Below are 23,162 nucleotides of genomic sequence, written 5' to 3'. Positions count from 1 at the left end.
ATTCTACCGGAGATAAAGTTAAATTCTGCTGTGATAAAACGCCATCCTGTTCAAACCACGTCAAGGATTATTTCTGAAACAGTATGGAGCTCAAACGCTTTTTCTCTCTCAGGTTATCACAAGTTGAGTTATTTTTTTAATTTCCTGAACGCTCTCCAGTACAGGTTAGCTCTGAGTTGTTAGCGAGGCTTGCTAATGTAAACAAACACGAGATTACTTCCAAAACACGTCAGGCATTGTTTCTGATAGCAACTTTCTGTGGGTCCATGGCGTCACAGCGGATGGAAATCTGGATCAGCTCCGTTGTAGCCCCGTTTTAGAGATGTGGGTACGGAGGAAAAGAGAGAGGGTGTATTTTCTGAAGCTGCGTGAGTTTCCCCGACACACCCGGGGACACATGTGTATGTATAAAAGACATCACAAAAGTGGCATTTGCATGATAGGTCCCCTTTAACTACACTTCAAAGCCCATAATTCTTTACTTTTGCTTGAGTAATGAAGTTTAGTCAGTACTTCTACTTGTACCAGAGTATCTTTAACATGAGTATCTGTACTTCTACTTGAGGAAAGGATGTGTACTTTGCCCTCTCGGGTTCAGGTGACTGCCTTCAGTAGGAATTGAACCCGTGAACCTCACCTGTCTGAGTCCAGAGCCACTAAACTGTCCTCAGCATGTTGCTCGAGCAGCGTAGCCCTTGTTATACTTCACCGTCCTGGAAGAAGAAACCAGAAAATGTTTTAAAAATCGTGCAAAACAAACATCATTAACCCATTAGACCCACGGTCCCAAATATCACGTCATCTTCAAAGCAGACTCATGAACAGAAGAAGTTAGAAGCTTCTAATCACTTCTGGCAACAATCCCAACAAATGAAGTCTTTAATGTGTAACATATAACATTGCCTGAGGTTGTGCTGATTTATGCGATGTGTAAACTTGATTATCATTGTAGCCATGCCTCCATACCCCTCTATTACAGCCCTGTTCAAACAGACTGATTCTTCTTTAAACGGCTGCTGCTAGCCACGCCCCTTTGTAGCTGCTGCTAGCCACGCCCTGTGTAGCTGCTGCTAGCCACGCCCCTTTGTAACTGCTGCTAGCCACGCCCTGTGTAACTGCTGCTAGCCACGCCCCTTTGTAACTGCTGCTAGCCACGCCCTGTGTAGCTGCTGCTAGCCATGCCCCTTTGTAACTGCTGCTAGCCACGCCCCTTTGTAGCGTCACGCAGCTTCTCCTGCTGGAGAGTTTCTCCGGGAGACGAGAAACTCAGCTAAACGCTGCAGTGATTAATGCTCTATTATGTGCCCAACCACTTCCAGCCTTATTCTGAAACAGTATGGCGCTCAAACCGTTCTCTTCGCAGGGTTTACCACCAAGGACATTACGCCACACATAGTCTCTCTAGTAGCCTACAGCTTTTAGCTCCATGGTTAGCTCTGATGTTTAGCTTGCTTGCTAATGTAAACACAGAGCATATTACTCCCAAAACATGCCGCGCATTGTTTTCTGATACAGCACATAGCTTGACATGTTCTTCTTAAGTGTTTACCGCTTAGAACAGTGCCATTATATGTATTATATATATAACAACTTTACTCTAAGCCTCCAGCAGGACATGCTGCTGAATACACAGACACACAGCTGCGACTGTATATGGAGACGATAGGTTGGGACGTGTCACGTGTGCCGGAGACGATAGGTTGGGACGTGCCACATTTCGCAAATGACCTAATAGTAGCCAACATTCTGGATCAACATCAACATTTTTTTTATTTTTTGAGATGTGGAGGAAAAGAGAGAGGGTTTTGTTTTTCTGACACTTTGTGAGTTCCCTGACACCACCGGGGACACATGTTTATGTATAAAAGACATTTATGAATTTTGCATAATAGGTCCCCTTTAACTTCTGTACCACTTAGGAAAGCTTTGGATTGAAGTGATGCTAATGCAGTAGCTTTTAATCTGGTTAGCACTTATTGTAAATTGCTTTGGATAAAAGTGTCAGCTAAATTGAAATGTAACGTAATCCCCAAACATCTCCTCACCTCTTGGCTCCTTGTCGGGGCTGATGCGCCACAGGGGGTCCTGGAGAAAGAGCTTTCTTCTTCAGGGCTTTCCTCGCCATCTCCCTGTGTTTCTCTGTGGAAATAAAACAGACGCTTTTTCGAGTCCTGTTGTGAACCCAGAAATGTTGAGTACCCCAATTTTTTTAAGATAGAAATGCAAAGTACGGGTTTCCAGCACATAGAAAACCGCCGGATGCTAAATTGCATATGTTGGGCAATTTGAACGATTAGCATGAGTTGCGTTAATTAGCAAAGCCTATGTGGACGATGGTTAGAAAAATGGCTTCGCAGGAATTTGACAATTTTTGAGTGGTCTTGGGGGGTCGTTGAGGATGTTGAATCTATTTCTGACATTTTCAGGATTCATAAAGGGCCGTTTTAACCAGAAAGAAATGTCTAGTCCTTAGGGGCTGATTTTGGGTCGATTTTGCAGTTTTTAGGGGACTCTGGATCATTTGGATTGGACAGATTGCTTATTTATTTGAAGAAAGAAAATCAGTTTGAGGTTATCAATTATAAAATTAGCATAAGTTGCATTAATTAGCACAGAATGAGGACAGTAGTTAAAAAATGGCTTGGCAGATTTGGGACACTGTAGGAGTGTTTTGGGGGTTATTGAGGATCTTGAATCCAATTCTGACATTTTTCAGGATCATAAGTGGCACTTTTAACCTGAAAGAGGCCATATTTGTAGTCCTTAAGGCATGGGTGGGGGAAACTTTTTCGGGCCATTTCAATTTTTTCAAAATCCTCCGAGGGCCGTACAAATGATTGACCTCAGATCTTACCATGACTCGCGTATGCATGCATGTGCACCAAACAGAAAAGATATGGACACAAGATGTGTGCAAATGCATTTAGTTTCCTATCCATTGGGACAAGCTTTAAGTGGGTGGTGGACCTCACCTTCTCTAGGGGGGTCCGGGGGGCATGCTCTCCCGGGAAGATTTTTTTTTTAATGTTGAAGTTAAAAGCATCAATCTGGTGCACTTTGAGAGCAACATTAGGAGATATATGGAAACATCTCAACCACCAAGATGAAACAGAACTGGAAATGCTTCTTTAATTCAAAACAATTGTCCACAGTAGAGATAATGATTTATATCTTGAGCTCTCTTTATCCAATGGTCACTAAACCAGTCATGATAGTGACAATCAGCAACACATTTCTGGTTAAAACTGCCAATATACTAGCCCAAAACAAATCAATAAACTTTCCATTTCTTCTTTCAGACTAACGATGTTGTGGTTTACAAAAGGTATGTAGTTAATAAAAAAGATGCTGAACGTTGATAGTCTGACAGAAGTGCACCAGATAAAGTGAGTGTGATTATATCTTAAACAGAGAGTAAAGAGTCATGTGTTCCTCCAATGTCACATGACAGATTCAGACTGGGATGGAAACCCTCCCTGTTTCTCAGGAATGTGCAGATAAATAAATATTGGCTGAAGGATCACCAGTGAGTCAGCGGGACAAAGTGCAGAGACCTATAATCTACATATTAGGGTCCATTATAGGACGAATGAAGGCAGCGATCTGCTCAAAAGCTGCAGCGAAACGTCGACTAATCGATTCGTGCACCGAGAGAAAATTAATCAACGGAAACTTTGATAATCGATTAACCAGTGGAGGAATTCTTCGTGCAGAAGTCGTGTAAAATGCATTTTTCAGCGTCTTGTCTCACTATCATGTCATGTTAAAGTTAATATTGTCACTATTTTCTGACAAACATGAATCCAGAAAGGTATCTGCAGATTATTTGATTTGGAGGCACCAGATAGACGTCCCGATCATCATTCAACTCATGTTCATTACAACCAATGGTTCAATACGGAGAGGGACTTGAATGCAATCTGAGGTCGCCCACGGGGTGCCAGGAGACTTACGCCGTCTCATCTGCAAAGCGAAGGTTCTACATTACACTGACAATGTCCACAGGAAAAGAGCTTGACTCCTCAGCGCTGGAAGACTTGAAGCGAGAAGTTGGTGGTAAACTGTACACATTGACAAGGGATGATTTGATTGAAGTGTGTGATGTTGCCGGGTAAATATTTGATGATGTATCAGGTAAAAGCTGTTCGTCTCTCACCTCACATGTTACAATGCACTTTGAGTGTCATAGTTTCCCCCGCAATAACAACCATTATAATCAGACCAACACACAGGCGTTGTATAATAGTTAATAGACTTTGTAATGACGGGTGAAGAAATGCTGCTCACGTAGTTTGAGGTGTATTGCTGGAGCTCTGGACATGATGTACGGTCCTCTTTTCTCCACCGGCCGGATGCCTCCGTCAGATGTTTTAGGTCTGGTGCCATTACTGGGTCCCTGAGGACGGAGGAATTCAGAGCAATCTGTACATTAATATATGTTTGGCATCTAAATAATCATAATAATAAAGCATTATTTAGATAGCACTTTTCATACGTGCTTTTTACAAAATGACAAGTTAAAAAAACAACAACAAGAAATTCCCCTCAGATTATTTGTTAAGAACTTTAAAGGTACATGCAGCAAAATATAACATTTGATCAGGTTCATAGACACAAGGAGGTTAAAGGTATGATAGTAAATAATGGTTTCTCTCCAAGAGATAATAATAATAATAATTAATAATAATAATAATAATACATTCTATTTTTAGGCGCCTTTCATGACACCCAAGGACACCGTACGATTTATTAAAAAAAAAAAAAAAAGCTAATAATAAAAAAAATAACTAAATTAAAAATAAATAAAATAAAAGCTAATAGGCAACAGAACAAGATAAGAACACAAACAGGAAATCATGGAGGAGACAGTCAAGTGGACACAAATGGAACATAAGACACAAGACGACTGAGTCGATGCAACAATATAAAATATATAAAACCCCATAAAACAAAGTGAGCATATCGGTAAAACAATATAAAGGTAGGTGAATAATAAAGACTAAAAGAACATTTAAAGTGGGCGGTTGCTAATAAAAAGCTAATCTAAAAAGATGCGTCTTTAGCTGGTGTTTGAAAATGCTTTAAAATAACGAAAAAAGACAATTATATAATAAATAAAGGACATCACGTGTCAAAGGACAAGGGAATGAAGTGTTTAGGGGTTCCTTAAAAGTCTTAAAAACTATAATTCCAATGCGTTTAAAATATATTATTAATATATTTCCACCTTTATGTATTAAATCAGCGAAAGTGTGTCTCCAGTGTCAGCGGTGGAATCAAAGTGCATTCCCACCAATACAATTATGAGGTACAAGTACTTCAGTATTTACATTTCCTGCTACTCTGTTCTTCTCCTAAAATATAATCCAGAGGCAAATAATGTACTTTCTACTTAGGTTACTTTGTGAATGTATATTATTAATCTAGCAACAGCTCACGACAGGCCGTGGTTTATGGTCATTATATCACAGCTAAGGGGCGTTGTTCGGCCCGACGCGACCACTCCTCCATAGTAAGCAAGTACCCGGAGGTCGAAGTTGTTTCCATCTTAAGCTTTGTTAGTTAGTTAGTTTCGTAACGGACGCACCTGTGGCCACTAACGGTCATAATTTCTCTGCTTTGTTTCAAGACCCGCATCAGAAAGCTTTTGAATGGTGGTACTTTTCGAGTTGGTCTACCTGCTCTTCACGTAGCTCTGCAGGTCGTCATTTAGGTGCTTTCTGGAGATAGGCACTCCTCAATCCACTCCTCCATAGTAAGGCCACCCGGAGGTCCAAGTTAACCTTAAATGTTTCCATCTTAAAGTGGACCTATCATGCTATATTTGAATAATATATTGTAGGGCCATACCTATATAAGGTATATTTATACGTTTTCTTTTTCAAAATACCAAACAGATCATGCATTTTAGCCATGCCTCATTTTGCTCTCCTCTACCCCTGTCTTGGAATGCGCTGCAGCTGGTCATGTTACCATGCTGTTACCATGGCAACCTCTCATTCCCCTGATAGGTGGAGAGTTGGCCATATAGGCGGAGCTCCTCCGTCCTGACGTCAGAGAAATGTTCAAATCTGGATCAATCTGTATCAGATCCGTTGCAGCCCCGTTTTTAGAGATTTGGGTATGGAGGAAAAGAGAGGGTTGTGTTTTCTGACACTTGGTGAGTTCCCTGGAATACCGGGGACACATGTTCATGTATAAAAGACGTATAAAAGTGCATTTTGCATGATAGGTCCCCTTTAATCTTTGTTAGTTTCGTAACAGACGTAATGTAAGAGTTTTAAAGGTTGTAGCTTTTACTGGCTAAGAACCAATCAGATTAAAGAAGTAGCCGTTTTATAAATCAAATTCGACATGATATAATGTGATGAATCGATCCCCGTCTAATTCTCCTTGATAGCGCACAGTTCACAGCAAAAAGAGAGACTTCAATCAACTTATTAATCATCTACATGTTCATCTTTTAAACCCTTATGTAATTCACAAAAGATAAATAGTTATTTGAATCTAAAGCCTTATATTAATAAGCCAAACATTCAAACCATAATGACCTTAAAGGTGGGGTAGGTAAGTTTGAGAAACCGGCTCGAGATCGCTAGAATTTGAAAATACACAACCAAAGAAAATCTGCCCCTTCCTCACAGAGCCCCTCCTCCAACACACACGAACGCGCACATGACCAATGAGGGCACGAGATAAGTTTGTGCCCCGATGGAAGGCTGACAGGCAGGTAGGCCATCCAATCCGTTTAGCCGGTGTACTTTTTACAGTATTACGGCTTCTACAGATGACATTTTTTTATGGATTTTTTGTCAAAGCACTTCAGATATTCATTGCTATCGGGATGTTAAGAGCATTCCATGGAATATAACAAAAAGTGTATCTCGAGCCGGTTTCTGAAACTTACCTACCCCACCTTTAAAGTAAAAATGGCTCTAACAAAGACTGTATGTGTATCGTTTAAAAATATCTCTTCTTTTACCAGCTGCCATAACTAAAGCTTAAACAAATTAAAATCAGTACCTGTACAAGCTGGGATGATTACACATTCATGTATATAACTTTAAAATGGGACATAACACACAATAAGTACTTTTGAGGCAATACTTTTTTAATTCATGACTTTTACTTGTAACATAGATTTTTTTTTTTTATTAAGCTACTTTTACTTAAGTTAGATATCTAAGTAGTTATTCCACTTATACAGAAGTTACTCCATAACTGTCTCTAAAAAAGTGAAAACTCCTCCAGATGTCCCCAGCAGTTCTGTTTATGGAATAAGAAAGTATAACTTATGGATCAACTATATAATATCACTTAATGTCAATCAAACTCAATCTTAGCATTGTAATACGAGAAAGAGAAACACTTCATTTTGTAAACGCGACTAATATAAACAACTGTCAAAATCACATGCTAAGCTAACCAGCTAGCAGCTAGCCTATGGATGAATAAAGAGAGAGAGGCGTTCATTCCTATGACAGTTGCTCAGTGGCGCTTGAAGCCAAAAATAGAGCGACTGTCGGTTCAGAAAGTACACAGATGTGAGCCCATGGCGCATGCGCAGTCTGCGTTTATTATGAACTTTAGCCTTTGTGTCATTGTTCCACATAACTTGCCCGGATTTCATTATTCATTGTGCTTTATTAATTATTATACTTCAGTTTGCTGCTGTAATATAGCTGTTTTTATACCAGTGACAACCTTGGAGTTGTAGTACCGCCATTTGGCCACTACTTCCATTCATAAAAACCGTCTTCAACTAGCCTCCCAGTTTCTATTTACAAGTTAGCGTTAGCCGGGCTATCTTTAGCAGACATTACCGGGAAGACTTGCGGCTCCAGCAGGGTGTCCTTCTCCGGTTCCTCTATGATGTCGTTCATCATCTTGTCGGTAGTTGTCACAATGTATTCCACAAAACAGCCATGGTGGGACTTTGTTGTTCTTCTCCTCGGGAACAGGGATGCACTTCTGTAAGCGAATGCATTAGTGAAAAGGTTCCATACTACTTCCGGGAGACGTTTTTCAAAATAAAACATGAGAATAACTGACGTAGCATGGAATTGTAAGGAGGATTATTTCAACCAATCAGAGGTGGAAGAAGTACTCAGATCTTGTACTTGAGTAAAAGTAGAAGTACTCAGATCTTGTAATTGAGTAAAAGTAGAAGTACCAGAGTGTAGGAATACACTGTTAGAAGTAAAAGTCCTGCATTTGTACTTTTACTCCACGACAAGTATGTAATACCTTTAGTTACTTTACAGATTTGGATGAATGATTTGAAATATAATCAAGTGTTAAATCAGACTTTAGTTCCACCTGGAGTAAATCCACAAGCTACCCTGCAGTCTACAAAGTCATTCAAGCTGCACCTTTACCAGCTTTGAGAACACTTTAATGATCAATCATTAAACACATCATATCTTTATTTTGATGATAATACATTTCTACTTTTATTTGAGGAACATTTTGAATGCAGGACTTTTACTGTAACAGAGTATTCCTACACTCTGGTACTTCTACTTTTACTCAAGTACAAGACCTGAGTACTTCTACTTTTACTCAAGTACAAGACCTGAGTACTTCTACTTTTACTCAAGTACAGTATCATAACTAAAATGGGAAGGAGCATATCTGTGACGAGAAACTGTACAAAGTATATAACACCAACCACTTTGAAACAAGTCATTCAGCCTCTGGTTTTGTCACATCTTGAGTACTGTCCGGTCACATGGTCATCAGCAGCAAAAACACATTTACAGAAATTACAAATAGCTCAAAACAAGGCTGTCAGACTAGCTCTCCACTGTTCGAAGCGCACTCATACTGGAGTTATGCTTCCGGAGGGGAAACGTCTGCAATCTCGTGTTACCACTTTTCTAAAAAAAAATCCAATTTAGCAAAAGACCACTGTATTTTTATGATCAAATAGTTTACACAAGAGACGAGCATGACCATAGGACTAGACAAGCTACATCAGGCCATCTACGGGCACCTAAACCCAGGACCAAGCTACATCAGGCCATCTACGGGCACCTAAACCCAGGACCAAGCTACATCAGGCCATCTACGGGCACCTAAACCCAGGACCAAGCTACATCAGGCCATCTACGGGCACCTAAACCCAGGACCAAGCTACATCAGGCCATCTACGGGCACCTAAACCCAGGACCAAGCTACATCAGGCCATCTACGGGCACCTAAACCCAGGACCAAGCTACATCAGGCCATCTACGGGCACCTAAACCCAGGACCAAGCTACATCAGGCCATCTACGGGCACCTAAACCAGGACACATCTTCTGAAATCTTCTGTGTCTTATATCTATAAAGGAATGGAACTCATTGCCACACTACCTCGCTGACATAGAGTCCAGAGCCTCTTTCAAGAAGAGATTGAAGGGCCATGGCATCTACTAATGACCACGTACCATTGTGAACTGTGAACCCTAATTAAATTAAATGTAATGTAATTTAATTTGATCTCATGCTTTGTACTGGTGGGTGTCTTGTGCACTTATCCTTGGCTGAGATTGATATTGAAAGTGGATGAGATGGTTGATGATGTTGGAAATTGTTGATGATATTGGTAATGTTGTTAATGATGTCAGGAATTATGTCTTGAATGTTGCTGTATTATTTTAAGTGTCGGACCCCATGAAGAGTAGCTTTTGTCAAGAGCAAAAGCTAATGGGGATCCTTAATAAACATAAGTACAAGAGTACTTCTACTTTTACTCAAGTACAAGACCTGAGTGTTTCTCCCCGCTCTGCTGATAAACAGAGGGGGGAGCTGCAGACAAGGAGGGTCATCGAAAGTGATGAAACCAGACTCCATTTTACACTTCGACAGAGCAGGAGCAACAAGGTGAGTGTTGGTTAAAACCTATGGTTAAAACCAGGCTCTGCTGGGTTAATAATACGTTATTACAATGTTTACTGACGTGATACAAAATCAGCAACGTAGAGTTGAGTGTGACTTTTTCAAATGTATTTAACTTTTTCATTTCCTGGACCGACGATCTTTTTCACGGTCCGCCCTTCAAAGTATGGGGGGATAAAGGGCTGTCGTGCTGATGCTCCGGCTCCGTTTTTGCGTGCTCAAATCAACTGCTGTGAACGTCCTTTGTTGAAAGTAGTTTAACTTTCGAGTAGCAACGCGCACTGCTTGTGAAGTGACGACAAACACCAGATCACAGACAGCCGGAATATCTCTTTCCTGTCGGCACCAGAACTCAGACAGTTGAGTAAAGTTAGAACGATATTGGCAGATTCGGATTTCACCGATCAATAAATCCCTCCTCTGTTGCTCTCCCTGAGGTTTCTCCCATTTTCCCTTTAAACTGGGTTTTCTTCGGAAGTTTTTCCTTGTACGATGTGAGGGTCTAAGGACAGAGGGTCTAAGGACAGAGGGTGTCGTATTGTCATACTGATATTCTGTACAAACTGTGAAGTCCACTGAGACAAATGTAACATTGTCCTCCGAGCTGGACACATTACATTGGTCTCTATCCGCAGCCGGAGAAGAAACAAGTGCTCAGGGACCGTCTGCAAAGTGCAACTCCGAAAAAATAAAATACAATAATATTCAATCACTTCACTATTATACAGTATATTTCTACCAAACTCACTACACACATCAATAGTCTCCTGGTGGTCAGACTACAGCAGAGAGTTTGGAAGAATGTGGTTCGGAATAATTTTGGGGATGATTTATAATATAAAATCTTCAATAAATATAATCTTCAATAGCGTTACTATTATACAGTATATTTCAACCAAAGTCACTACACACATCAGTAGTCTCCTGGTGGTCAGACGTGTGTAGTGAGTTTGGTAGAAATATACTGTATAATAGTGACGTTATTGAAGATTATACCATATTTATTGAAGATTTTACACTATAAATCTTCCCCAAAATTATTCCAAACCATATTCTTCCAAACTCTCTGCTGTAGTCTGGCCACCAGGAGACTATTGATGTGTGTAGTGAGTTTGGTAGAAATGTACTGTATAATAGTAACGTTATTGAATATTATTGTATTCTCTTTTTTTGGAGTTGCACTTTGCAGACGGTCCCTGAGCACTCGTTTCTTCTCCGGCTGCAGATAGAGACCAATGTTATAGAGGCTTCTCAATTCTTAAGTGTCCCCTCCTCGACTCCCCTCCTCGAGACTTAAGAGGCTTCTCAATTCTTAAATGTCCCCTCCTCGACTCCCCTCCTCGAGACTTAGTCCCGCCCACAGGAGATGCGGGCGGAGGACCGAGGAGGGGAACCGAGGAGAGAGGAGGGGAAGCAGCAGACGTTTAAAGAAATGAGAACTCCTCTCCTCTGAGCGGTCATATTAAAGCGAGGTCCGTTCATTATTACGTGGCAACAGCTGCATCAGCTGTCGAGTGTTTTGTCATATTTTATAATCTCTGTTAGATCAGCTGAACATTGTTCCCCCACATATTTACCTTGAATTCATTGAGAGTGCGGTATAATGAGACAATAACAGGCTACAGATGCGGACACACACACACAAATATATTTATATAAATATATGCAATTTAAAGTATGAGAGCACACTCATAATAGCGTAACACAATCAGAGACTGGATATATCCCCCCCCCCCTCTCTCTGGTCGCTGAAATGGGGAATTGAAATTACGGGCCAAAAGTTGTATTTGCAAGTATTAAAAGTAAGCAGAGGACACCAAACCAACTGAGACCTGTCTGTCCACCGCATCTGCGCACTGTACAACACACACCTACACAACACGCACCTACACACTGTACCACACACACCGACAGCTCCTAAAGCATAATCAGGCTACAGCCGTTGTGTATTTTATTATGTGAAGCACTAAATGTTCTTAGAAAACTTCAATCAACTTGATAATAAATAATCCACGGACCACCAATGTAACGTTTGACTGTTTAATTAAATCAACTTAAAATGACTCAAACAGGCTACATTGTTTCACATGGGCTATAGCCTATTATGGCTGTAGCCTACACAGAGCCGAACACACGCGATAAGAGCAGCCAGCGGCACCAACCATGAACAATATTAATATTATTAATAATACAGCTATAGCACAACACAACCCTCTCACTGCCTGGAGAGACGCGACGCCACACACACTACACAACGGCTCGTCTTCTTGTGTCTCTTCAGCCCCCAAGTTAACGTTAGCTGTCAAGTTAGCACTAGCACTGACGTTAGCTCCCTCCTCTCTCGGTTCTGTTGTAGCAGTCACAACGCACGATGTGCTACCACCAGCTACATTCGGTTGGTCTTCTTGATCAGGTTGTTTGGCCGTCTTTTTAAAGAAATTGCCCAAAGTAAGTTTTTTTTTTCTTTTCGATATGTCAGCAGCAGCAACACCTGGTAAACATGCAGTGCTAACTAAACGAGCTTGTGAGTGAGTGGGTAGTGGGTGGAGTATGGGCATAGATATGTCTCATAATTATTTGTGTGAACATAAAAATAATTTGTGTGTAAATATGTGATTTGTAAATGTAAAACAACATCCACAAATGCATTTAAAAGATTTGCAAACTCACAAATACATTTGCAAGTGCAAAACGGATCTGCAAATACGCTAAATATGTTCACAAATTAAAAAAAGATCTGTGAATATCTCTTTAACATTTACAACTTTCGATCAGGCATTTCTGAATCCATTTTGTATTTGTGGACCAAAAATGCGCTCGCGGATCTCAACTCTCTGTTCACGGATCTCAAATCTCTGTTCGCGGATCGTCTTTTTACACACACGGAATTTTGAGACATATTTTCCGCCGGTCTCGGCTCAAATCTACTCGTGTCACTCGGTTATTTTCGGAAACCACGTGATGGCCCGCTGATGACTACATTTCCGCATGATTTCAAAGTAAGAGCATGATGGTTTGTTTAATGCTCTGTTTTTGTATTATAATGAACAGCGGAACGTTAGATGCATTCTTCATCACCATCACCCTCATCATCATGTTATAGTGTGTTACGTTCCCTTGTAGATCTAGGGGTACCAAGGGAAGTAGCGACACAAAAGATAGCTGGACGAGAGAAAAAGGAGAGGAAACTCAATGCTGAAAGTTTAAGTGAGGTTTTAATCAGAACATATTAAGGCGGCTCACCAGCCGAACCACAACACCAGCGTACAATAAACAGCCCACAACTAGGCTGGGTCTCACACAGAGACAGGCTGCACACATGCAGCCAGACGAGAAGAAGGGCCTCACTGCCGTCCTCCTCCGGTCCTATATGGAAGCCGTGATTGCTAATTAGGAGCACCTGGGGAGAGGCTGCACCTGGGGACAATCAGAGGGAGAGAGAGGAAAACACACACACACACACACACACGACCACACACACTACGGCACGTAACACTTCCCCCCATAAAACACACCTTATACTGCTCACCAGCAGCCAACACCGGAGCAACACATGGAAAACACACAACACACACACCACTCACTGAACACAGATCCCCATCGCTCTGAGCCAGGTCCACACCCACCGCTTCAGAGACGCAAACACCCACAGCACCGTCACAGACGGATGCAGAACTCAACTGCACCTCACCACTCTGTCGCATCGCAACCGGGTGCCGGGCTTTTGGCTTTTCCAGAGCAGCTGCCACCTGCTCCTTCCGAGCTACACACTCTGCCTCGAGATGACCAGGATCAAGACAAAAGAAACACACTCTTTTTCTTGGGTCCTGGAAGAGAAGCAGAATGAGCCTGTGTGGCACGCCTGTTACGAGCTTTCCGGAAACCAAAACGATGAGGAGAATCGCTCTGAGCCAAAAGCTCAAGCCCTTCCTCATCCGCCATAGTGGTGGCCTGCTTCCTCTTCCAAGCTGCACAGTCTGCTATCATGTGACCTGGGTCAAAACAAAAGTAACACGCTCTGTCTATCCTGGGACCTAACACTGGAACACTGGCACAGGGAACATCATTATCAGGAGCTCTCCGATAAGTGCCCCGCTGAGGAGGATCCCGCTGAGGAGGGTCCCGCTGAGGAGGGTCCCGCTGAGGAGGGTCCCGCTGAGGAGGGTCCCGCTGAGGAGGGTCCCGCTGGAAAACACCGCTCTTGTGTATCAGCGCACTCTCGTCTGCCAGAGTGGCAGCCTGCTGAAGGGTAGTCACTCTCTGCTCATTCAGGTAGACTACCGTACGCTCCGGTACACAGTTTTTGAACTCCTCTACCAGCATCAGCTCACATACTGAAGCGATGTCATCCGCTTTACACGCTCTACACCACCTGTCAAAGAGGACTTTCTTCTCCCTCGCGAAGTCCACGTATGTTTGGCCAGCAGCTTTCTTCATGCCGCGAAAACCCTGCCTGTAGGCCTCGGGCACAAGCTCATATGCCCTGAGAATAGCACCTTTCACCTTGTCATGCTCCAAACTATCCTCGACAGAAAGAGAAGAGCAAGCCGCTTGAGCCTTGCCGACTAGCTTGCACTGTACAAGTATGGCCCACACGTCTTCTGGCCAGAGCAGAGCAGCAGCAATGCGCTCAAATGCACTAAAGAACATCTCCACTTCCGACTCCAGAAAGACAGGGACCAGCTGAATGTTGCTACCAGCATCAAAAGCAGCAGCAGAACCTGAAGGTGTAACGGCAGAATCACCCACCACAGCTGCTTGGAGCTCTAGCTGACGCATCCGGACAGCAGTCTGCCTCCAACTTCCTGCTCTCCAGCTCCTGCTTCCTGCTCTCCAGCTCATGCTTCCTGATCTCCAGCTCATGCTTCCTGATCTCCAGCTCATGCTTCCTGATCTCCAGCTCCTGCTTCCTGATCTCCAGCTCCCTCCTGAGCTGAAACTCTCGCTCACACTCCTCCCTCTCACACTGGAGACGAGCCATACGCACTTTTACCCTGGCATCTAATTTAGACCCCATAGCAACGGCTACTTACAAATATTATTATTTATTTATTTACAAACTTCCCCAGATCCTGCCTACCAAACTTTACCCAACTATCTTCTGGAGCGTGCCGGGCTCGAGGCGACTTTAAAGGCAACCATCAGCGGAATGAATCAGGGAATGAATCCCCACCCAGGATTACCCCGAAAATAAAAAAGGCAAAATAAAAAATGAGTGCCTGAAGGAAGGACTGATTCAGTCCAGCTAGACACTCCCCTGTCTAAACTGAGGAAGCTGTTCAACAGGAAGACACTTCACAGCCAATCCTACACCTATATACACTACTGCTCACCACACACAATATCAACACTAACCAACAACCACATACTCACTCTTTGTCTCAAAGATTGGACGAGCCCCCATGTTACGTTCCCTTGTAGATCTAGGGGTACCAAGGGAAGTAGCGACACAAAAGATAGCTGGACGAGAGAAAAAGGAGAGGAAACTCAATGCTGAAAGTTTAAGTGAGGTTTTAATAAGAACATATTAAGGCGGCTCACCAGCCGAACCACAACACCAGCGTACAATAAACAGCCCACAACTAGGCTGGGTCTCACACAGAGACAGGCTGCACACATGCAGCCAGACGAGAAGAAGGGCCTCACTGCCGTCCTCCTCCGGTCCTATATGGAAGCCGTGATTGCTAATTAGGAGCACCTGGGGAGAGGCTGCACCTGGGGACAATCAGAGGGAGAGAGAGGAAAACACACACACACACGACCACACACACACACTACGGCACGTAACATAGTGATACAGTTAGTTTGTGTTATTGGTTCAATACAGCATATCTCGAGCACCTTCGTTGATGTTGAAGTGCAGGCGATACGCCACTTTCGGGTCCCGGGGGGGAGCAGCTGGCAGCGAAGCAGCCCAGATAAAACTCTTTCTTCATTGTTTGTTGTGTATTCAGTCAAGCGGCGGGTCAAAGTTACAAAGCACTGCACATCTTATTAATCGGCCTAATTTTACTTTACCAGTGCAGTAATAAAGTAATCTGTAGAAAAGCACCGTATTTAGGTCAGCCTTCATATAAGGCTACATTACATGTTATAATATTCATCGTGTCCTTTCTACTGATATATTCCTGTCTATTGCTTTCATTTGTATTTAATGTTATTGTGTTTATACTTGTTTCCACACATTTCACAATTTGGGATGAATGAAGTATCTATATATGATATCCATCTATCTATATCTGTCTGTCTATCCGTCTATCTGTCTGCCTATACCTACCTACGTACCTACCTACCAACTAGTTGTTTTGGTTGGAAAGGTTTAGTCATTGTATTGCTCTTTACCAGCACCTGCAGAGTACAGGACTTTACTTTGTAAATATGATATCAATCCATTGGTTTCTAGCATATATCATTTGCAAGTGTTTAAAACAAATGTGGGATACTGATTTCATAAAAAGAAAGACATTCATGATTGTCATATTTTATTATGTAGGATACCGGACTGGAATTAGTCTTACTTTTTACTCCACTTCATTTATGCAACAACTTTATTTCATTTTATGATTAGATTGTTTTGCTTGTATCATCCTTTGCAAATGCATAGTCACACTGCTGGGAACAGGGCTGCTTCTCTGAGAGACGTAGATAACCACTTATGAGAATATAATGCATTGGTGTATATTAAACTAGCCAACAGTATACAAAGCACTACAAAAGTTTTGTCAATATTAACCGTAAACATTTACATTAGTGAAATGACACATCAATCCATGTTTATTTTTATTTTATTTTTCACATCACACATTAATGCAGCTATATAATCAAAAGTGTTAACACATACAGAGAACCTTTTAAAGCATAATGAGTACTTCAAATGTAAGTCCATTTGGCTAGTACTTACATACCTTTACTTAAGTAAGACTATAAAGGCAAGACTTTTACTTCAGTCAAGTATCTGAATACTGTGTCTGCTGGTAGTCCATGGATCCATTGCTCTTAATTTCCAGTCGTAAAGAGAACCAACTGTAATGTGTTCAAGTAGATGTCCTTTCCAAATGAATCTGATGGTAACATTGGGTCAATATTAGCATGAAGGTGTTCCATCTGTTGATCACTCAGAGGACTCCGGGTGACAGGAACAACTATTCCCAGTGTTCCTCACGCAGATGACCACTGGCCTCCCAGTCAATGGGGATCTGTAATCTGTCACAAAAAACAAAACCGTTTTTAAAAATATGTATACTTTTCTTCCGCTGTTATGTACCGTTATAATTGTATACAAAAGAAGAATAAAGAAGTATCACTACATTCCTATGCATTAATATAATTACTTATATTGACTGTGCGTGGGCCTGGCAGTGGGAGATTCATTTCAGGCTAAAGTGTGCACAATCAACGGTAGGGCATGTATTTTAATTGTTTTAATAATGTATATGGTTATAAAATATAACATTGAAACACTGACGCAAAGAACAAGTATGTGGAATGTGTTATTAAGTACGTTTGCTTGACTACAGTCCAGTTCTGTATCCTCCATAATAAAATATGACAATCGTTAATTTCTTTTATCAAATGAATATCCCACATTTGTTTTAAGCACTTTAAATGTTAGAAACAAATATTATAGGATTGATATAATATGTACAATATGTAAGTCCTGTACTCTGCAGGTACAGATAGATAGATCGATAGATGGATAGATAGATAGATAGATAGATAGATAGATCGATAGATAGATATATGGATATATAGATGGATATCATATATAATAATAATAATAATAATAATACATTACATTTATAAAGCGCTTTTCCTGGTGCTCAAAGCGCTTACGAGCAAGTAAAACAAAAATAACAACAAAAGTAGAAAGTGCTAAGCTCGGAGGAATAAGGGCAAGGGGTTATATAGATACTTCATTCATCCCAAATTGTGAAATGTGTGGAAACAAGTATAAACACAATAACATTAAATACAAATGAAAGCAATAGACAGGAATATATCAGTGGAAAGGACACGATGAATATTATAACATTTAATGTAGCCTTACTATGAAGGCTGTGTATGTGAAAAATAAAATAAAAATAAACATGGATTGATGTGTCATTTCACTAATGTAAATGTTTATGGTTAATATTGACAACACTTTTGTAGTGCTTTGTATACTGTTGGCTAGTTTAATATACACCAATGCATTATATTCTCATAAGTGGTTATCTACGTCTCTCAGAGAAGCAGCCCTGTTCCCAGCAGTGTGACTATGCATTTGCAAAGGATGATACAAGCAAAACAATCTAATCATAAAATGAAATAAAGTTGTTGCATAAATGAAGTGGAGTAAAAAGTAAGACTAATTCCAGTCCGGTATCCTACATAATAAAATATGACAATCATGAATGTCTTTCTATTTATGAAATCAGTATCCCATTTGTTTTAAACACTTGCAAATGATATATGCTAGAAACCAATGGATTGATATAATATTTACAAAGTAAAGTCCTGTACTCTGCAGGTGCTGGTAAAGAGCAATACAATGACTAAACCTTTCCAACCAAAACAACTAGTTGGTAGGTAGGTACGTAGGTAGGTATAGGCAGACAGATAGACGGATAGACAGACAGATATAGATAGATGGATATCATATATAGATACTTCATTCATCCCAAATTGTGAAATGTGTGGAAACAAGTATAAACACAATAACATTAAATACAAATGAAAGCAATAGACAGGAATATATCAGTAGAAAGGACACGATGAATATTATAACATGTAATGTAGCCTTATATGAAGGCTGACCTAAATACGGTGCTTTTCTACAGATTACTTTATTACTGCACTGGTAAAGTAAAATTAGGGCGATTAATAAGATGTGAAGTGCTTTGTAACTTTGACCCCGCTTGACTGAATACACAACAAACAATGAAGAAAGAGTTTTATCTGGGCTGCTTCGCTGCCAGCTGCTCCCCCGGGACCCGGAAGTGGCGTATAGCCTGCACTTCAACATCAACGAAGGTGCTCGAGATATATTGAACCAATAACACAAACTAACTGTATCACTATAACATGATGATGACGGTGATGGTGATGAAGAATGCATCTAACGTTCCGCTGTTCATTATAATACAAAAACAGAGCATTAAACAAACCATCATGCTCTTACTTTGAAATCATGCGGAAATGTAGTCATCAGCGGGCCATCACGTGGTTTCCGAAAATAACCGAGTGACACGAGTAGATTTTAGCCGAGACCGGCGGAAAATATGTCTCAAAATTCCGTGTGTGTAAAAAGACGATCCGCGAACAGAGATTTGAGATCCGTGAACAGAGAGTTGAGATCCGTGAACAGAGAGTTGAGATCCGCGAGCGCATTTTTGGTCCACAAATACAAAATGGATTCAGAAATGCCTGATCGAAAGTTGTAAATGTTAAAGAGATATTCACAGATCTTTTTTTAATTTGTGAACATATTTAGCGTATTTGCAGATCCGTTTTACACTTGCAAATGTATTTGTGAGTTTGCAAATCTTTTAAATGCATTTGTGGATGTTGTTTTACATTTACAAATCACATATTTACACACAAATTATTTTTATGTTCACACAAATAATTATGAGACGTATCTATGCCCATAGTGGAGCTGCGGGCAGCGTGCAAGCAGGCGACACTTTTTTCATGAATCATAAACTCTAAATATAACTTTATTTCACTTATTTTACACCTTTGAAAAAAAAAACATGCCCAAATTTATTTGGTCATCATATCAGTATTTTAGAGAGCTCCCCCCAAATTTCACAAACCATGTTCCCAGGGGAGCTCATGTCACCACTAGGGGAGCTATAGCTCCCCCTGCTCCCCTCCAGTTTGCACCCTGGTCTGTTATACTGAGTGATATATATTTTACACACTGCTCTGCTTTCTGCACGGGCCTCACAGCTGTTCTCACTGTAAACATCGCGTTGCGATGAGAGCAGTTTCTAAAATAATATCCAGGGGATGCATGCAGAGCTGTGATTGGCTGAGATAAGTCCGGCCATGCGTCACGCCTCCACCGTTCCCGGAAATGCATCCGCGGAGGAGCCGTGGAGGAACCATCAGTGTATCCTCGGTTAGAGCTCCTCCAGAGAGCCTCCTCGACGCTCGATGCTCGGTCCTCGGTGTGCATTTAGAGAAATGAGATGTCCTTCAACATGGCGCGCTGAAATTCATTTCCGGGTCACCCCCGGAGGACCGAGGAGTCGAGGAGTTGAGGAGGGGAAATTTGAGTATTGAGAAGCCTCTTTAGCCCACAGGAGATGCGAGCGGAGGACCGAGGAGGGGAACCGAGGAGAGAGGAGGGGAAGCAGCAGACGTTTAAAGAAATGAGAACTCCTCTCCTCTGAGCGGTCATATTAAAGCGAGGTCCGTTCATTATTACGTGGCAACAGCTGCATCAGCTGTCGAGTGTTTTGTCATATTTTATAATCTCTGTTAGATCAGCTGAACATTGTTCCCCCACATATTTACTTTGAATTCATTGAGAGTGCGGTATAATGAGACAATAACAGGCTACAGATGCATGCGGTCACACACACACAAATATATTTATATAAATATATGCAATTTAAAGTATGAGAGCACTCTCATAATAACGTAACACAATCAGAGACTGGATATATCCCCCCCTCTCTCTGGATCGCTGAAATAGGCCGCAAGGTGAACCTCGAAAAGTCCTCTAGAAAAGAAATCCCGCTCCACAGAAGTGGAACTACACAATCTTTAGTTCATAAAAAAGAACGAGTCATGCTTATCCACCAAAAAAAAGTTTGTCGCTAAAATTCCTGCCAATTCTTCTAGGCACGTAATTATTGGCTGAACTAGTCCCTTCAAAGCGTAATAATATCTTGGTCCAAAGTAGTGCCACGGTTCGTCACGTGATCGTGCTACACCAATTGGGTAGCTGCATATTGTCAACAGAAGTGAAAGATGGCCGCCTACATGGTTGCGCTAAACCAGACCAAATGGATTCTAAACAGTTCAGTATGCTTGTTTTATGTCATGTTTGTCATATGTCTTAATACATCACTAAGTCCGAGGTATTTGCGTTATATACGCGGTATTTGTGAGAGGTTTTACTATCTGGGAACAGAGTTGACCATCGAATCAACATTGACTAGCAGCGTTTATCAGCAAACTCCAGCTACAAACAATTTCCCCACGGGAATTAATAAAGTATATCAAACTCAAATTTATCAAACTATCATTCCTGGACTACTATGTACGCATCGCTAGGTTCATTGGCTGAGCTCGTGGATTATTCCATTAGACTGAGGACTTTTTGTCTGTCTGTTGTTACCCTGTACACGTTAAATGCACTCTTAAAATGACTTGATTTCATACATAGCTGCGTCCAAGAAGTAATTTAGATCAATAAAATGCAGTACTTCCAGGCTGAAGACTTTTCTTTTTGTCGCTGCTTTTAATTGAACTATTCATATCTTAGACTGCACTGTAACTTTTATCCATGTATTTTTTCTTTTAATGTTTATTTTATTAGCTTTTCTTTTTAATGACTGATTTTAAATGCCATTTTCTTAATGTCTTTCATTTTTTGTAAAGCACTTTGAATTGCCTTGTGTTGAAAAGTGCTATATAAATAAACTTGCCTTGCCTTACTTATACCAATGTCCATTGATTCATTTATTTACTCATTCATCCCTCCACAAATGAAAACAACACTGATGAACCATAAAAACGAGATTTATTGCAAATATAAAAAGGTATGACGTAGAAAACAGTACAAAACAGAATAAGGACATGTAATGGAGTATAATTGATTGGTGTCAGGTGATCGTGATCCGCAGCCACGGCTGGGCGGAGCGGCTGATTGGTGCTGTGATTGCCTCAGCTGGTTAAAAGAGTCCTGCTGATTATACTCTGTGTTCTAGTTTGGTGTGAAGCCACACGGTTTTTTGACCGCTGCATTGCATGCAGAGAAGAGACTATTTGTTTATTTAAAGGACGAACACTGTTTCAACCTCGTCTGGTAAGATACGATAACTTGGAAATAAAGGTACCAAAAACAAACGTATCTCTGAGTGATGTGTGAGCATGTCGGCCAGGCGCTAAAACCAAAAGAACAGAAAAGAGCTTGATATACTTTATTAATTCCCGTGGGGAAATTGTTTGTAGCTGGAGTTGGCTGATAAACGCTGCTAGTCAATGTTGATTCGATGGTCAACTCTGTTCCCAGATAGTAAAACCTCTCACAAATACCGCGTATATAACGCAAATACCTCGGACTTAGTGATGTATTAAGACATATGACAAAACATGACATAAAACAAGCATACAGCACTGTTTAGAATCCATTTGGTCTGGTTTAGCGCAACCATGTAGGCGGCCATCTTTCACTTCTGTTGACAATATGCAGCTACCCAATTGGTGTAGCACGATCACGTGACGAACCGTGGCACTACTTTGGACCAAGATATTATTACGTTTTGAAGGGACTAGTTCAGCCAATAATTACGTGCCTAGAACAATTGGCAGGAATTTTAGCGACAAACTTTTTTTTGGTGGATAAGCATGACTCGTTCTTTTTTATGAACTAAAGATTGTGTAGTTCCACTTCTGTGGAGCGGGATTTCTTTTCTAGAGGACTTTTCGAGGTTCACCTTGCGGCCTATGAGTAAAGAAGTTTAGTCAGTACTTCTACTTTCACCAGAGTATTTTTAAACACGAGTATCTGTACTTCTACTTGAGTAAAGGATGTGTGTGTGGGAGAAATGTCTGTGTAACAATGCAGTGGGAGTCACCGACTCATGAAGGAGACAAGGGATGAGCAGGAGCTTTGATGTCAAACACTGATGGCTTATTTAGGAGTATCGGCCGGAGGATTCACATCACAACTCACACAGCCAGAGGTTCTGACTGCACGGGAGAGTTGCCACGTCAATTCTGAAGTGCCTCTCTCTTGCTAGACCTTTTAACTGGTTCACAGAGAGTAATCAACATAGTTGAGGAGATAGCCTAAACATCTGGAAACACTGAATCACTTGCGTCTGACCCCTATGGCCTCGAAGATCACACACCTTGGAGTCCACAAACACAGAGAAGGAAGTGTTCCAGCGTTCTCACAACCATAAACCATTTGTGACCGAGAGTTGCCCGGTCACAAACTGGGAAAAACAACATATGGCTGAAGCAGCCCCTTTCCTTAAGGGAGATAACAGACGTCAGGGTTGGTCATAAACGTCAAAGGGCAAAAATGATGGATATCCTGTGTACTCTTGCCCTCTCTGA

The 23,162-nt window shown here is 41.3% G+C and overlaps 1 protein-coding gene and 1 pseudogene across 3 annotated transcripts in view; one reads left to right on the top strand and one right to left on the bottom strand.

Moving 5' to 3' along the window:
- Positions 1 to 633: 633 nt before the first annotated feature.
- LOC117441801 (protein FAM219B-like) lies at positions 634 to 7,984 on the bottom strand (annotated as a pseudogene).
- A 1,832-nt stretch (positions 7,985 to 9,816) lies between these two features.
- LOC117441803 (protein NLRC3-like) overlaps positions 9,817 to 23,162 on the top strand; it is a 110,498-nt gene continuing 97,152 nt past the window's right edge. For all 3 annotated transcript variants that reach the window (XM_071202276.1, XM_071202278.1, XM_071202275.1), the window contains exon 1: positions 9,817 to 9,866. In XM_071202276.1, coding sequence (XP_071058377.1) covers positions 9,820 to 9,866 — 47 coding nt within the window. In that variant the 5' untranslated portion in view covers positions 9,817 to 9,819. The remainder of the gene's footprint in view (positions 9,867 to 23,162) is intronic.

This window comes from Pseudochaenichthys georgianus, unplaced genomic scaffold (genome assembly GCF_902827115.2).
Source record: "Pseudochaenichthys georgianus unplaced genomic scaffold, fPseGeo1.2 scaffold_200_arrow_ctg1, whole genome shotgun sequence".
Lineage (NCBI taxonomy): Eukaryota > Metazoa > Chordata > Actinopteri > Perciformes > Channichthyidae > Pseudochaenichthys > Pseudochaenichthys georgianus.
Note: the sequence above shows the minus strand (reverse complement) of the source record. Positions and strands in the feature narration are given on the sequence as shown.